This window comes from Corythoichthys intestinalis, chromosome 21 (assembly GCF_030265065.1).
Source record: "Corythoichthys intestinalis isolate RoL2023-P3 chromosome 21, ASM3026506v1, whole genome shotgun sequence".
In the NCBI taxonomy this organism is placed as follows: Eukaryota; Metazoa; Chordata; class Actinopteri; order Syngnathiformes; family Syngnathidae; genus Corythoichthys; species Corythoichthys intestinalis.
The window spans coordinates 15,762,163-15,779,382 of NC_080415.1; the positions used below are offsets into that span (position 1 = coordinate 15,762,163).

At 40.2% G+C, this 17,220-nt stretch overlaps 1 protein-coding gene across 6 annotated transcripts in view; it reads left to right on the top strand.

Moving 5' to 3' along the window:
- Window positions 1–280: 280 nt before the first annotated feature.
- sec24c (SEC24 homolog C, COPII coat complex component) overlaps window positions 281–17,220 on the top strand; it is a 39,045-nt gene continuing 22,105 nt past the window's right edge. Inside the window, exons 1-11 of one of the 6 annotated variants that reach the window (XM_057826027.1) lie at window positions 281–452; window positions 9,118–9,296; window positions 10,440–10,520; window positions 10,673–10,802; window positions 10,894–11,060; window positions 11,247–11,903; window positions 15,337–15,479; window positions 15,743–15,811; window positions 16,178–16,286; window positions 16,369–16,496; window positions 16,592–16,730. In XM_057826027.1, coding sequence (XP_057682010.1) covers window positions 9,137–9,296; window positions 10,440–10,520; window positions 10,673–10,802; window positions 10,894–11,060; window positions 11,247–11,903; window positions 15,337–15,479; window positions 15,743–15,811; window positions 16,178–16,286; window positions 16,369–16,496; window positions 16,592–16,730 — 1,783 coding nt within the window. In that variant the 5' untranslated portion in view covers window positions 281–452; window positions 9,118–9,136. The remainder of the gene's footprint in view (window positions 453–9,117; window positions 9,297–10,439; window positions 10,521–10,672; window positions 10,803–10,893; window positions 11,061–11,246; window positions 11,904–15,336; window positions 15,480–15,742; window positions 15,812–16,177; window positions 16,287–16,368; window positions 16,497–16,591; window positions 16,731–17,220) is intronic. The other 5 variants (XM_057826028.1, XM_057826029.1, XM_057826030.1 and 2 more) reach the window with 5 other exon arrangements.

Below are 17,220 nucleotides of genomic sequence, written 5' to 3' on the forward strand. Positions count from 1 at the left end.
CCTTACCGTCCCTATACAAACCTACGCCCTTGACTCTTGCTGGAGTAAAATTTTTACCTACTCTACCCACATCTGCAAACGACACACGGAAACACACGACACATATTTTAAGGCTCACAATATACTCAAATTTATAAAGAACGACATTTCATCCTCTATACTTCCCTATTTTTACTTAAGTACAGGTGTTGAAACAGTATAGTATGTTTTTCTACAGAAATATCTGTAGAACCACAAAATTGTGCGCCACCGGAGGCGGAAGTTGCTCCGCACAGGGCGGATGTGGACGTGGCATACCGCTGCAGCCTTTCCGCTGAATGTCCGTTTCTCATTCCAAGAAGGGATTAGGTAGAAATACCCGGGCACGACATTCATTTTCAGCCCCTGTCGCCTAGCAGATTTACGATTCTCTACGAGTTGAGTGACGCCATACTATTCACAACATCTCGAAGGTAAGTTTTGATGCGAAAAATGATGTCTCTTGTGAGCCTGACATTCACGTCCGGCTTTTTTTTTTGCCATGTTAGCTTCGTAATGCTAATTAGCATTGGCTAAAGAGGCTGCGGTGTAAGCAACTGGATGTCACTTAGCTTTAGCCAGCATGCTAACGTTTTAGCCCTGGCTGTAGTCTGCTCACAGCTGATTGTAACTCCGCTGTCATGAGACTGAGAGATTTGGCCGGCTAGCGCAAGTTAGCTACCCCCCGACCCCGTTACTTTGGACTTTTGTTGAGTCAACACTATTGCACTTTGTACCGCAATCGTCGCCATTAAAAGTAGTGAGTGTTATCTTGTGTTTGTTGCTGCTTCGATTCGGTTACGTTAGCCGGGCTGCTGAGCTATCTGTAATGCGGCACTTTAGTTAGCGCACAGCTAGCTCTCAATCGCGTATTCAGCTAACTCTTATGAGTTTATTTTATCAGCCGCTTAACTTGGCATTGTCATAATTCTTGTTTCAACACACCCATCAGCGTCATAAATGTGGGTCACTCGCTGCAGGCCCTGAAACGCTAAAAAAGAGCAACACGGCGATTGTGTTTCTCGTCGTAGGTGAATTATTTAAACCCCCACTCGTTTATCTCGTGTTTGTCTTGTTAGATGATACTCTGTTGTAAAAGTTCGTCCACTAGTTAAAAGTGCCTAAACGTCTGCCACTCGAGCGTATTGGTTTGCTGGGTGATTGACAGTCATGTAGTGAAGCTAAGTTGTACTGTTCAAGTTGAAAGGACCACTTAAAGTTTTTAATAGTAGTACTGTATATTCGAATGTGTAGCTGAATAGTTACCTGTCAAATACTTGTTTGGTTAGATGAATTACTTGGTGGTGGTGAGCATGCCTGCCTCACATTTCTGAGGCTTATAGTTCGATATTTGACTGTATTCTACATGAGCATTTTTCTCCATGTACTCTGTCATCCTCTAACATGCTCAACACACATATTTCAGTGGTACCTCTACATACGACGTTTATAAGTCGAAATGATCGAATGTCTAACAGGATTTTCCCATAAAAATACATTATAATTCCCTTAACTACACTAAATCCATAATAAATGTTGCTGGTACTCTTACAAATAGCAATTACACAGAGCGAAACCAATAAATTATGAATAAAAATTGAAATAATAATAGTCGAGGTGGAAATCTTTGGGCACATAACGATTTGATTACAATTACGATTCAGAGGCTCCGATCCGATTATAAATCGATTATTGATGCACCACAACCCCCTCCCCTTTAAATTTTTTTACACTACTTCCAAAATTATTCAAAAATCCTCTCAGGCTAAACAAACTATTATTTCAGTATCAAGTTAACCGTTAAAAACAGTAAATAAAATACTCAAGTCCCCATTCTGTATCGGCAGCTTTAAACTACATTTAATTAATGTTGTGAATCAACCGTTAAAATTGTTAAAATTGCTCCCATTATTCCATAATTTCCCTATTGTCTACTTTCGACGTGAAAGTTTTAAAACTGTTTAATCATTTGAAGATAGATTCAAGTCAAGATTTTGCCGATTTGGGGTTGTTTTTTTCTTTTAGATAAAAAGTAATTAGGTTCACTACAACAGAGCCTTCTAGAAAAGTCTACTGTTTTAAGATGGCGCCTGTTTACCAGCGCGGGAAAGTGTCATTTTGCATCTATTTCTTGGTATATGATCTAACACGGCCGCCGTCTGTCATTTCACATCTAGTTCTAGATATATGTGATATCTACCATAGCCGTATGTTGCCGTATGTTTGTAGCAACTAGCAACTGGGCGCTGTTTGTAGCGGCTGACGGCCGCAGTCAGGTATTATTGTTTTTTGTTTTTTATCTAGCGGCATGAGTTGAACATGATATTTACTCTCAGTCCGTTCCTCATTGCGTCCTGAAGACCGCGCTGACTGTGTTTTATTTCCGCTTTACCTGGTATAATTCAATAATCAGAATTTGGATGTTTGTGAATCGTTCTGGAATCTTCCATGGCCGAATAATCTAAGAATCGGAAATTTTGCACGCCTCTAAATAATAGTAATAATAACAATACCTGTAATAATGTAAAGAATCGGGTCCTAATGTGGCCGGTGTTCTGCGGCAGACAGTAGGCATGTTGTGTTGCACAAGTTCTGAAATAAATGATTAAAAACCTGACAAAGATGGCGATGTTACCACAATAATAATTGTCACTTATAAAGACTGGCGAACGGAGGTGGGAGTAGGACCGTCGAGATCGTAGACATTCTACGGCCGTATTGTCGAGCCAGTTCACGGACGCGCAAACCACGCTCAAAGTTTTCTATAATTTTCATCTTCATTTCAGTGGTAAGCGTTACATTTTTACTTTTTTTCCACCACCTGCATTGACATTCTTGGAACCCATGTTGATTTTCTCTCGCAAGAAAATCTGCCGTGCGCCCGTCTTGGGGGAAAACAATCTGCGGCGCTCTCATAAATAGTCATATTTCGAGCATGTCGTCGGATGTTGAAACAAATGGCGAGTCAAATTTTACATCGGATGTCGAAAAGATCGTGTATTAAAGCGATCGTATGTCAAGGTGCCACTGTTGATGATGACTTACATTGGCCAGGTGCACATTCTTTCCAAATATTTAAAGGTTTTTCTGTTCCAGACGCTACACATTCACCTTTCATTTGCCAAAACAAATCCTCAAATGCATATATCATGTAATCTCGCAAAGATAAAACAAATCAATACGTATGTTGCGATGTTTCCTATAGGGGTGGGAACCTATTGGTACCTCATGATACAATACGATTTGCGAAACAAAACTTACAATAATGATTTCACGATATGGCGATACAACGGTTATTGATACATTGGTCAGAAAAGCATTCTAGGATATTCTACAAAACAACTGATAAACAGAAAACAAGCTACTGTATCTTTATCCTTCTGCTGTAAGTTTATCACTCGTAGACGTCCAATCCATTTGAACTGGGAAGGTGTCAGCGAATGAACCCCTCCTTCTTCAAACGGGCCCCTCACACTTCTATGGCAGTCAGTGGCAGCAAATGCCAGGCAATGAGGTAATTTTTTTGGGTAACTTCTAGCGGTGTGCCAAAAAATTGATTATTAGATGCATCGAGATTCAACACGTGACGATTGGATTACGTCACAATTCATAAATGTTCAAAAACAATGATTTTCCTTAATAACTTTATGACAGCCGCTAGTAGCGGAACGAAATTCAAGACACCCGGACACCTTTAACGGACACACAACGTTATGATGGCTGCAGCTAAAGTTACTGAGCGAGAGATTTACTCCTGTTCAAAAGATATGAAAATAAATTTGTGTATCAGACAGGCAGGTACCCGGTGGTCGCACTTTGAGTCCTCTTCTGTGCGCAACATATTTTTTAGAGCGAGAGGGGAAGAGAGTTCGTTGCTCCTTGTCTTTCAGTTGTCCAGCAGTAGGTTCAAGTTGTGTTAATTGAAAAAAAGTCCCTAGTGTTTTGCTATGTCATGTGTCCATATTTCAGAGGTGAGTACATGAACCCTCTTGTACTGTTTAGCTTTTATAGTTGTTTTTGAGATGTTACTAGTTGGGGCCAAGCGCTATGTTAATTAGCGACTTTGTTAACAAGTATTTCCATGTCAATTTGTGCGTTGTTTGGTGGTGTACAAAAATTACTCCAGATGCAGAAAGTGTAAAACCAGGATTAAGTACAGCGGTAACACTACAAACATGCGAAATAGTACGGAAATCTGTGAAGTATATTGGTTAAAAGAAGAAAATGTGAAATGATTCCACCAGTGTACATTTTATTGTATTGTTGAGCGAAATAAGTACTGCCTTTGAAACAGATAATGTTTTTGCACCTTTTTATGAAAAAGAGCATCTCAAGTTCAGCGCTTGTGTTGTATAGACCCTACCCACGTGACGTCACAACTCCGTCCTCCTGACTGGTGCCGCCCAATTGTCCGTCAACACATCGTTTCTACCTGTTACGGCTACGTACATTCCTCTTATTTACGGCGTGTTTTTCTGCTCGTTAACATTAATAATCAAAATGGTGAAGGCGTGTGTGGCGGTCGGTTGCAATAACAGAGAAGATAGACGGAGAGACTTGAAGTTCTACCGGATTCCGAGAGACCCTAGAGAGGAGAGCGAGATGGGCTGCTGCAATTCGACGAGAAAACTGGGCTCCAAACGATTACTACAGATTATGTAGTAGTCATTTTATATCTGGTAAGATGCATTTAATATATATTTAGAGGGTTTTGGGCTGACAACCACAATTAAGATCATTGCTAGGCTAATCGCCGACAACATACATGTATGTATGTAGTGAGAGTGCTATCGCTAAACCATATAAACATTAAAAGCCCTAGCTCCATTGACAAATGACATGAAATACGTTAGACTTGACAGTGGATGTTAGCAAGAACAAAAGATTTTGAATTGAAAATTTCGTAACTCACCTTTCCAAGCACAAAATAGATTCCTGCCGAATTTTAGTGGACGACGACCTGTTTCACCCAACCAGCAACGAAGTATTTATAAGCCTCCAAGCTCTTAGTTTTTCAAACTTTCGTGAGAATAGGCTGATTTTGTGTGGACAAGATAGTTGTACATATCAGGGTAGCTAGCAGATGTCAGGCAAATACGGCGGAGACAGCGGGTCAAAAAACATCGATTTAGGCATCAAATATGGATCTGGCGAATGGATAAACAGAAGCTTTTCCATATAACGCCTTTTATGCAACGCATCAAGTGAGTTTACGGCATCCGAAAGCACCGGGTCTTCCATGAAATGCATTATAAATTGCTCGATCAATTGAGACCATTGATAATACAGACACAAAATGACGGACAAGGGGGCGGAACAATACAGCGCACATTACGTGATTTTGTGACGTCGGTGGGTAGGGTCTATAGCACGGGTGGGCAAACTATTATACAAAGGGCCGCAGTGGGTGCAGGTTTTTGTTCATACCCATCATGAGGACAGCCTTTCACCAATCCGGTTTCTTACAAGTGCAATCAGTAGATTTCAGTCAGGTGCTTCTTGTTTCCACTGATACCTCATTGGCTAAACTGTCTGTGCTGAATAAGTTTGAACAAAGACCAGGACCCACTGCGGCCCTCGAGGACCGGTTTGCCCACCCCTGGTCTATAGGCATGTTGAGAAATAAGAAGTGCCTTTAAAAAGGTTAATGTTTTTGCACTTTCTTGTGAAAAAAAAAAAAAGCAGCTTAAGGGCAGTTTTTTGTTGTATGGGCATGTTTCCATCGTTCCTGTTGAAGCATTAGGATATTTTAAATAAATAATGGACATAAGTTTGTTTGGCTACTGTATTAATTAATCATGTATGATGCATCGATTATCGTGATCATCGTCAATACTAAAGGCGTGCGAAATTTCCGATTCTTAGCTTATTCGCGATTCGGCCGTGGAAGATTCTAGAACGATTCACAAACATCCAAATTCCGATTATTGAATTATACCAGGTAAAATGGAAGTAAAACACAGTTAGCGCGGTCTTTGGGATGCAATGAGGAACAGACCCAGAGTAAATATCATGTTCCAACACATGCCGCTAGATTAAAAAAAACAATCATACCTGACTGCGGCCGATGGCCGCCACAAACAACGCCCAGTTTCTAGTTGCTACAAACATACGGCCACAGTAGATATCATATATATGTAGAACTAGATGCAAAATGACAGACAACGCCGGTGTTAGAACATGTATTATTGAACCGAGATGTGAAATGACACTTTCCGGCGTTAGTAAACAGCCGCCATCTTAAAGCAGTACTAAAGCAGTGACTTCTCTAGAAGGCTCTGTTGTAGCGAACCTAATTAACTTTTTATCTAAAATACTCCTAAATCGGCAGAATCTTTTCTTTTGAATCTATCTTTAAATGATGAAATAGTTTTAAAACTTTGACAAAAGTAGACAGAAGGGAAATTATGGAATAACGGGAGCAATTTTAACAACTATAACAGTTGATTCACAACATTAAATTAATTGAATGTAGTTTAAAGCTGCTAATACAGAATGGGGACTGGAGTATTTTATTTGCCGTTATTTTTGTATATTTGTTTACTGTTATATGCTAACTTGATACTGAAAAAGTATTTTGGTTTAGCCTGAGAGGATTTTTGAACAACTTTGGAACTAATGTACAAAACATTAAAAAAAAAAAAAAGGGAGGGGGGTGCATCAATAATCGTTTTATAATCGAATCGGAGCCTCTGAATCGTAATCGAATCGTTAGGTGCCCAAAGATTCCCAGCTCTAGTCATTACTAGAGGTATGCAAAATTTCCGATTCTTAGATTATTCGCGATTCGGCCGTGGAAGATTCGAGAACGATTCACAAACATCCAAATTCCGATTATTGAAATATGCAAAGTAAAGCGGAAGTACAACACACTCAGCGCGCCGCGCGGTCTTCGGGACAGAACGGAGCGGGAGTAGCTAAACATCATGCTTCTCATTACCCGGCCCCTCGGGTAATGCCAACGCTCAACTCACGGCTCTAGCTCAACTCATGCCACGAGATAAAAAAACACAACAACATACTTGACTGCTGCCGAAAAGCTGCTACAAGTACAGCTACATAATGTTACAGTAGATATCATTTATATAGGACTACATGCAATATAGACTCGGTAGCGGTAGCAGCACATCTGCAAAAAGCTAGATGTGGGCGTTAGTAAACGGCCGCCATCTTAAAGCAGTAAACTTCCCTGCAAGGCTGTTGTAGCAAACCTTCCAAGCAAACCTAATTAACTTTTTATCTAAAATACTCCTAAATCGGTAAAATATTGACTTGAATCTATCTTTAAAATAGATTTAAAACTTTCATATGTCAAAAGTAGACAAAAGGGAAATTATGGAATAACGGGAGCAATTTTAACAACTTTAACGGTTGATTCATAACATTAAATTAATTGAATGTAGTTTAAAGCTGCTGATACAGAATGGGGACTGGAGTTTTTTATTCAATGTTATTTTTGTATATTTGTTTACTGCTATATGTTAACTTGATACTGAAATAGTAGTTGGGTTTAGCCTGAGAGTATTTTTGAACAATTTTGGAACTAATGTACAAAACTTTAAAAAAAAAAAAATACAAATAAAAAAAGGAGGGGGGTGCATCAATAATCGTTTTATAATCGAATCGGAGCCTCTGAATTGTAATCGTAATCGAATAGTTAGGTGCCCAAAGATTCCCAGCTCTAGTCAATACCGTGATCAACGTTTAATAATCGAATCGTAGCACCTTAAATCGTAATCGAATCGAATCGTGGAATGCCTAAGATGGCACACCTCTCGTCACTTTTTGATGATTTTGGGTTGCAGAACAGGAAGTGACCTGGGAATGGTTAGGCAGTGACTCAAACTCAACAGGAAGTGACCTGGAAATGCCCTAAAATGAACAGAAAGTGACCTGTAAATGCCCTGAAAATCGGAAAAAGTGACTAAACGCCCTGGTTTCGCCCTTCCCGGTCTTAATAGATTGGACGTTGAGCACCGTCAATGGCAGCCATAGAGTTAACCGAGACACTGTTATGGTGGAAAATTTTGGTAGCAACATGTTGGTTCCTTTTTTCTTCTTCTTCTTTTTTTAAACATTGACAAGTTTTCAAAAATATATCTCGATTCTTGGCATGACTGTACCGATAACCTTTTGGGATGCAATGTATCACGATATATTACCATTTGGATATTTTGTCCCACCCCTAGTTTCCTGTGTGTTTATAATGCGATTGAAAGCAAAATGGTGTGGAATAGCAATCTCATCAAAAGAGTTGCTTTGAAAAATAGCAATGGAGCATACTTGAGAAAAATACATTTTCAACTGTCAGAGCGCTTCTAATGGGCAACATTCCATTTCACATCTGAGGTCATGGATCCATTTAGTTTTTGGCTTTCTCTTCACACTGTTAATTTTTAAATATTGAACGCGTTTAATATTTAACAGGAAGGACTCTGTGATCTTTTGATCAAAACACTTGCACTATACAACAATATTTGAATGCCGGGCAATATTTTGGGGGGATATTTGGTTAGTAAACTGAATAGTTTGAACTTTAGGGTGGTTGCATATCAAGTTGTTTGTTAATATGTGACAGTCCAGTTTGTATAGCGAGCTCACCCAGCTGAGATAGATTCCAGATTGTATTGTACTCGACATATGAATAGATGGTTCCAAAAATGTGTTTGACATTTTAGTCTGTAGGTCAAGTTCATACAGGACAGAGGTGGTTGTCAGGGGTTCTTATAACATCACTTATTCTATTAGTAAACCGTTGTAAATTATTCTTATTGAAGCATCGCCATACAAGCCTCTGACGGGTAATGCACTAAAACTGAATCGAAATATTTACCGAACTGAACATTATTGCTTTTCCTGAGAAACCAGTACTGTCATGTGTATGTATGATATCACTACTGATGCAGCTTTTACAAAAATTATGTGTATTTATTACCTAATGCCACTGTGAAAGGCATGCAGTCAAGGGTGTGTGTTCCAGTAAAAGCAAATAAAGGTGCTGGCAGTGAACTTGTAACAAATGCTAAGTCTGTACTAATGTCATACGTTTAACTGAGATTTCGAACCGAACCAAACAGTTGATCCCACTGCGTCGTCCAGTTATAGGGATGAACTGAAGATGAATGTAAACCAGCACACTCCCATGGCCTCTCCTTATGGCCAGCCTCAGCCTGGTTATGGACAGCCCACTTTTGCACCCCTGGACAGTGGGTACCCACCACCCTACGCACCTTACAATGGCCCTGTGTCAACCTACCAGCCTGGAGTACCACCGCAAGGTAAAACATGGCATACCCCTAGCTTGGTCGTCTATTCCCAAAAGAGTATAACATAATGTATTGACGGGACACAGGGTGCATGGCTGAGTCATAGGGGGCCTAGCTCCATCAAAGTTGACATAGTGGAAACTGGAAACACAAAGAGCTTTTTCAGTTGAATATTCTTGTGAACAAATGCTTAAATCCCTGAATTCTTTATAGATATTGACGTAAAAGTCTCGATTCTGGGTTAAAAGCAAAAAAAAAAAAAAAAACCTGCAGTTAGTATTTATTTCATGAAAATATTGTGAACTATGCTGCTACTCAGTAAGCAAATTAGCGGCCGCCATATCACAGAGCTTTTTCCGTTGAAAATTCTTGTGAATAAATGCTTAAATCCCTGAATTCTTTATCGATATGGACGTAAAACAGTCTAAATTCTTGGTTAAAAGCAACAAAAAAAAACAAAAAAAAAGCAGTGCAGTTAGCATTTATTTTACGTAAATATTGCAAACTATGATTCTAGTCGGTAAGCAAATTAGCGGCCGCAATATGTAAACAAAGAGCTTTTTCCGTTAAATTCTTGTGAATAAATGCTTAAATCCCTGAATTCTTTATAGATATGGACGTAAAACAGTCTCGATTCTTGGTTAAAAGCAAAAAAACGGGCAGTTAGCAGTTAATTTCTGTAAATATTGCGAAGTATAATGCCAATGCTGTAGCTGCTAATTTATCCCATTGATTGTTGCACAACGTTTCAAAATGCACGCATGGTACGAAAAATATAATACCTTGAATCCTTGAACAAATCACTCCTGAGACAACTCTAGATATCAAGAAGTTTGTTTTATAAATTCATAATTGAAAAATTTAAGTCACATTTTTAATGGAATAGATACATATATATGGAATAGATTTTTATCAAATGTTAATTATACATATTCATCAACATTTCTTGATAGAAATAATATGAGTTAAGTTATTTTGAAAATTGTGAAAAAGATTTCATTATTTTACCCTTGGTTACACTTCTGGACTTTGACACCAATAACCTTCTCCCTGTGTCTTTTAATCACACTAATCAGACTTGATACTTTCACCCCATCATGTCCTCCTATCATTGCTGACCTATTTCCCCCCCATCCTTCATTTCTTGCATTTCAGGCTATTCATCTTTCACCACCTTCCCTTCTAAGGCTGCGCCTGCCAATCCAGTCTCAGAGCTTTCTTCTCCTCTTGACCTAGGTAACGCCCTCCTCTCGCTCTTCTCACTTTGCAGTCATCAATCCTTGCTTTCCCCAGATTTTTCTCCTTTACTTGATCCACAGTAGCAGCCAGGAGTTACAGTTGTTTTGTTTTTCTTTCAATCCTGAAAGGAATTTTTCTCCATCTTTCAGGTCATGGCAGGGCTCCTCTAAATTCTGGGCCACCGCCTGTATCAGCTCCTCAAGCATACAATCAATATGGTGGTCATCATCAGGGCGACATGCAGAACGGACCCCCGCCTATGACACAGGCACCCCCGAGGTAAAGGAATAGATTCTTTTAACTTTTATTTTTTATCATTATGAAAATGGATAATAATGTTCTAAAAAATTGATATATTGTGTTTTTCCAGGCCCGTTGCAACCCAGTCGTATAACCAAGGAACAGTCAATCTGTCAGGGCCTCCCACCTCTTATCCCCAACACTACGGACCCCCGCCCACAATGCAGCATGTCACCAGTCAGATGGGTGGCATGCACATAAACTCTGGGGCGCCAAACGCTGCAGTGCCTGGATACGGTATTAAGGCTAATTTGTCCATACAATATAATCTATTGTGATTCTAAATGAATAGAAATACTGAAATTTTAGGGAAAAAATGCAGACCTATTGCCCAATGGGATTCATTTTAATGCCAAAAAACCCTTTGGATGTGTATATATTTTAAGTCTGATGATTGACAAATTGCTGTCTCTCACTTCTCAGCTCCCCCTCACAGCTCCCAGCCTCCCATCAGTACTTCCTTCTCAGCCGCTCCTCCCGCTTCCTATACACAAGCATTGCCCCCTGCTTCGTCTGCACCCACCCAAGCACCACCTTCTGCTTCTCAGCAGTACTACGGAGGAGGTCCCCCACCAAACTCTCAGCCACCATTCAGTTCTTCTCTGCCTCCTGCTTCCCAACAGCCGTTCACCTCCCCTGCTCCTCCTCCGCCATCCAATCAGCAAACCTTTCCTGCTCCTCTTCCTCACACGTATTCAGCTCCTCCTGCCACTCAAGCTTCCTCCCCGTCAATGTCGCAGCCTCATCAGTCCTTCCCCCCAACACAGCCTGCCTGTTCCACCGCCCCTCAAGGCTCCTTTCCTCCAAGAGCACCTCCTCCCACCTCCTCTCAGTATCCTCCTCCAACATCAACTCCCTCTAGCCAGTACCCGGGCCCCTTGCCGCCTCAGCAGCAACCCCCTTTCCCTTCTGGTCCCCATGTTCCCGCACCCCAGATGCCCCCTACGTCTATGTGTCAGAGCAACCACTTACCTCCAGGACCACAGGGCCTGTCAGGCCCTCCTGGCACTGTTCCGCTGCAGCAGCAGATGCCCCCACCCCAGCCTGGCATGCCGGGAGGGTACCCTCCCCAGCAAAATGGTAAGTTTATTGAGTTATGGCCCTTACTTATTTAACTGATTGACTGCCATTGAAAGCATTAGCCGTCCATCACAATTTCCAATAAGAGTTAATTGCCCTATAAAGCGACAAGGAAGATTTAATGACGGGCTATTAAGTCAAGCCAGTCAAGCTTACGTATAATCAAGTAAAGCTCGTCGAGATTTTGGTACAGGCCACCTTTATGCGAAAGACGGTTGCTCAAAGTATTTACATACGCTAATCGTGACTTTCTTGGACCCTTGATAATAGAGAAGAAAATATTTAGACATAAAAAAAGACATGGTTTCTGAAAGTTGTCGTTTTATGACAAGTTATATCCGCGCACACATGAATAGACTTCAGCACGGGCACATGTGATAATGGGTATTCAGTGGTACTTCAACATATGATCACTTCGACACACAATCTTTTCAACATCCGATGTCAAATTTGACTCGCCATTTGTTCCTACATCCAAAGACATGCTATAAATACGAAGATCTATGACAGCACTAGCAGTTTCTTTGTTTACCTGCAAGACAGACGTGAAAAAGAGGAAAAAGGTGATGCTTACCATTGATATGGAGATAGATATGATAGAGATATACGAGTGTTGGGTGGGCACCCGTTATGTGGCTCAACAATACGGCCGTAGATGGCCTATGATCTCGATGGTCCTCCTCCGTTCGCCAGTCTTTATAAGTTAAGGTGACAATTATTGTGGTAACGTCACCAAAGAAATCGCCAGCTTCGTCAGGTTTCTAATTGTTTATTCCATCAACTCGTGCAACACAACACGCTGAGTGTCCCCCGCAGCAAGTAAACAAAGTGAAAGTAAAAAGGCTCACTGTCAAGTCAGCCACGGGATGCGTTCAGGTATACCACGCAAAGGCATTCGCCACATTAGAACCCGATTCATTACATTATTACAGGTATTATTATTACTATTAGTATTCCAATTGTATTCATAATTTGTTTTGCTCTGTGGAATTGCTCTTTGCAATTGTACCAACAGTATTCAGGATTTATTGTAGTTTTTTGGGCTGTGGAACGAATTAATTGAATTATAATGTATTCCTATGGGAAAATCCTGCTTGACATACGACCATTTCGACTTACAAACAAGGTGCTGGAACGAATTAACTTCGTTTGTAGAGGTACAACTGTTTACAGGTGTGAAAGAGGGCCGGAATAGTCTGGTACGCCGTTCCAGCAAAAGATTCGAGGCCGGAACAGGGCTTTGATGCCGAAAATATAACGGCAAATGTCAAAACCCCTTTGTTAAAAAAACCTGCCAGGCTGCTACAGATTCATCTCCAAGAAGAAAACAATCTACTAACGTCCGATTTAGATAGTGTTAGCAACAAGCCCAATAAAGTGCTTGTGTAGCTTAATCCAATTCAACCGATATTTATTATTTATTCCACGGATATCTGCCGAGCAGTTCAGTGTATCACACTCTGTTCAATTGGCTGACAGATTGACATTGATCAGCATGGATCGTTACCTTTGATTGGGTCAAATGCACTTGTTTTCTGGAACAACAACAAAAAAAGGACATACTAGAGAGGTTGTTTTGAAGGGTAACGAACAACTTGTTGAATTGATGAGATAAAAAAGGACAATGCAAACGAAAATATATGTCTTTAAGAGACAGGAGAGAGGTGGAGAGGCTGATTTTCTTTTATTTGCTCTGATGGGGAGGTTCAGAACATCTTATATGTTAATGTGCACATTTGGACTTTTTTTTCGTTTATGATAGGCTACTTATTTGTTTCCTTATTATTTAAAAAAGTCTATGTTTGCATTATCTTTAAAATATATTCCATTTCAATGTGCATAAGTCATTTATAGTTATTTTAGTTAATGTATGTTACTTGTATCTTTATGAAAAAAGTCGTTTACATTTTCTTCATTTTTAATATACTTATGTTCTATAGTAGTTAAAATTGAGGTTTTTCATTTAGATGTGAGGAAATGAAATGAGGGGAAATACTTTTATTTTTTACATTTAAAAAATTAAATTTTGATTGAAAATCAGTTTGTCGTGTATGCCTTGTTTTTTCATGCAGTAGCCTTATGTATGTGTAAAACCTGTTTTTTTGTGTGCTCTAGGTATAACTGTGCAAAAATAAATTAAAAAAAGCCATTTTCTTTACATTTTGCTGGTTTTAAAAGGTTTGACAACCCCCACCCGCCCCACCCCAAAAAAATTCAAAAATTCTTTTAAAAAATTCTGGCTCCTTGGCGACCTTTATGTCAGGGAGTTCCGACAATAAATTCCTGCCACTCTGACCTAGACATGTGCCGGTATGATATTCTGACGGTATGATAACCGTAGGCCAAAATATCACTGTTTCACAGTATTGCAATTACAAGTCTAAAATGTGTTACTTTGAGATATCCGGGTTTTTAAAAAAATCTATTGGACAGGACTTTTTTTTTTTTTTCCCAAAACATATACTTATGTTCCAATTTCTAATAATGTGAGGTTAAAATATTTTTTGGGGAAGAAAAAAAAACAAACACATAAAATATTCTAAAATTAAAATAAATGCAGTCCTTTAGATGAGCCTAAACATACAGCCACAGCTCAACATTATCAGAACAAAAATAATTGAATTATTTTCCATAAAAAGCACGCGTGTATTACTTGTATAATGTTCACTTTATACACACACTCTTTCTCAACACGGGCAGTTTTACCAAAAACACGTTTTACCACCGCTAGACACACTAAACACGCTGGAGTTAACTCTCATAGCTGGTGGGTAACATTCATGACAGTGTTTACTGACCTTTAATTTTGTATAAATGCAAAATCATATTAGAGGTATTCCCCTATCGGCGCCACCCTCCACAAACATGTTTTACATGTCGGCTGACCCTCCTCCTCTAAGATGCGAAACCTCTATAACTTTTCTGTAGCCGAAGTATTCCCATACCAGCGATTTCATTTTTTTCAATACTGGGAAAAAGTTCAGGAGTTTCACCTCCTCCAGCCATCATGTAGCACAGCTGAACAACAACAACAGGTGGTAGAGGGTTGAGCCTTGAAGCTGTAAGCGTTTTGGGACATTAAAAAAATATAATACCTTGGGGATGGTATGACGGAAAATTTTTACGGTTTTGAAACCTTGATGTTTTCATACCACGTTATACCTTGAAACTGATAATCGGACATGTCTACTCTAACCCCTGGGTATACAGTATACGATGTCACGAGGAATTGCGGGTAATCTGGGATACTCGCATTTGATTGGCTAAAACGGTACCAGTAAAGTACATAATAAATTTCGAGTGGCTACTCCCTAAAGATAGTTGCTTTTAAGTTTTCCTTACGTTAGAAAAATAAAATTCTGTGATTTTTGGGATGCACATGACAAATGGTATCTTTCCTTATGTTTAGCCAACATGTTAATTATCTTGACAGGTGCGTTTGGCCAGGTAAGAGGGCCTCAACCTGGCTACCCGGGCCATTATCCTAGCCAACCTAATTACGGCGCTCCAGCACCCGCACCGGGCCCACCCCCACCTGCACAGAAAAGACTGGACCCGGACGCAATTCCTAGCCCAGTAAGAAGCCACAACATTATATTTTGACATCCATGCAAACTCTTTTCCGTGCTGTATTGTTTCTGTCTACCAACTTGCGCATGAGTGACAGTAGCAAAAATCTCTTAACCATTTCTACTGACCAATTTCTTTCTAAAGAATTCTTCCTACATCTCACTGTTGTTCGAAACTGCTTCTTCTTTTTTTGTTTTTCAATTTATGGTGTTGATTAATTGTCATCCTGTTTTGCACAATGTTGCCGGACAAACTTTTTGAATGTTAAGCAAGCGTCTGACATGCCGGCCGTGCAGAAATCAAGACATAGAATAGACCCAGACGCTATTCCCAGCCCAGTAAGTGTCCTTGTGTGGCTCTTCTTTTTGTCTTAGTGCTGGCTTTTAAACACATCCCAATCACCGCTTGACCTTTCACCAGCAACGAAAAGCCAATGTTTGTGTGTTTGTGGTTTGGATCAGTCTTTTTTTTTTTTTTTTTTTTTTTTAGGTTCTGATCACTGTTCTCCCACCCTACCCGTATACTCTGTTCGCTGCATGTTAGTATTCACTTGCATGCCTGCAGGATTCACCCTCTTTTCCCAGGAATGATTTTGTTTGTCATTTCAAAATCCTTCCCTAATGTGTTTGGAAGCCGATTTAGTGTTTGTTCGATTGCGACTGATCTCGCTTATGTTTTTCCACCATTTCTGCCCATCTTTATAGATCCAAGTAATCGAGGACGACAAGGCCAAGAGCACAGAGCCTTTCAGCACGGGCGTTAGGGGTCAAGCACCACCATTGGTAACCACCGACTTTCACGTCAAGGACCAAGGTGAGAACGCCAACATCCCTACAGATTGTTGCCTCTCAAAGACGTCTGTCTGATGAGATTCTAACATTCTGTGCATTTGTAGGGAATGCCAGCCCCAGGTTCATCCGCTGTACAGCTTACAACATGCCCTGCACAGCTGACATGGCCAAGCAGTCCCAGGTGCCGTTGGCTGCTGTCATCAAACCACTCGCAGTCTTGCCACATGATGAGGTCATCCACCAACGCCAATCTAGACTTTTTTTGTGTGTGTTATGAAATCCTCACGCCTCTCACTGTCCAAATGTTTTGTTTTTTTTTGTATGCAGACACCTCCACACTTGGTGGACCACGGTGAAGGAGGTCCCATCCGTTGCAACCGCTGCAAGGCCTACATGTGCCCCTACATGCAATTCATAGAGGGAGGGCGTCGATTCCAGTGCGGCTTTTGCTCTTGTGTGACAGAAGGTAAGTTGGTCTATGCAGGGGTATCCATGGAGTTTTAAAAAGCCTATCGATGTCTTGAATCCAATCATTTGAATTTAAGGCCTTAAAGTGCCTCAAGTTCTTCTAAAATCTTGTTTTGATTTTTGAAGACGCCTAAACCTAACTACAAAGCGGAACTAACTTGCTGGACGGTCATTTTACATTGTCTTTTTTTTTTCAGGTTTTGACGTGAGGTGGGTCTTAAACTATATTCAATATGATCTTTAAAAAGTCTTAAATTTGGCCTCTTGAAACATGCAGCGGCCCTGCTGTGTTAATGCTCGTAGTGCAAGACTAGCAGTATGGCCCGGCGTTGCTTGGGTTTGTAACGTAAACACAATACAAACGAATGGCAGTTGGCAACATACTTTTCTTAGAGATGCAGCTGTTTTGTTGTACAGTGGTACCTCGACATAACGATCACTTCGACAAACGATTTTTTCGACATCCGACATAAATTTTGACTAGCCAT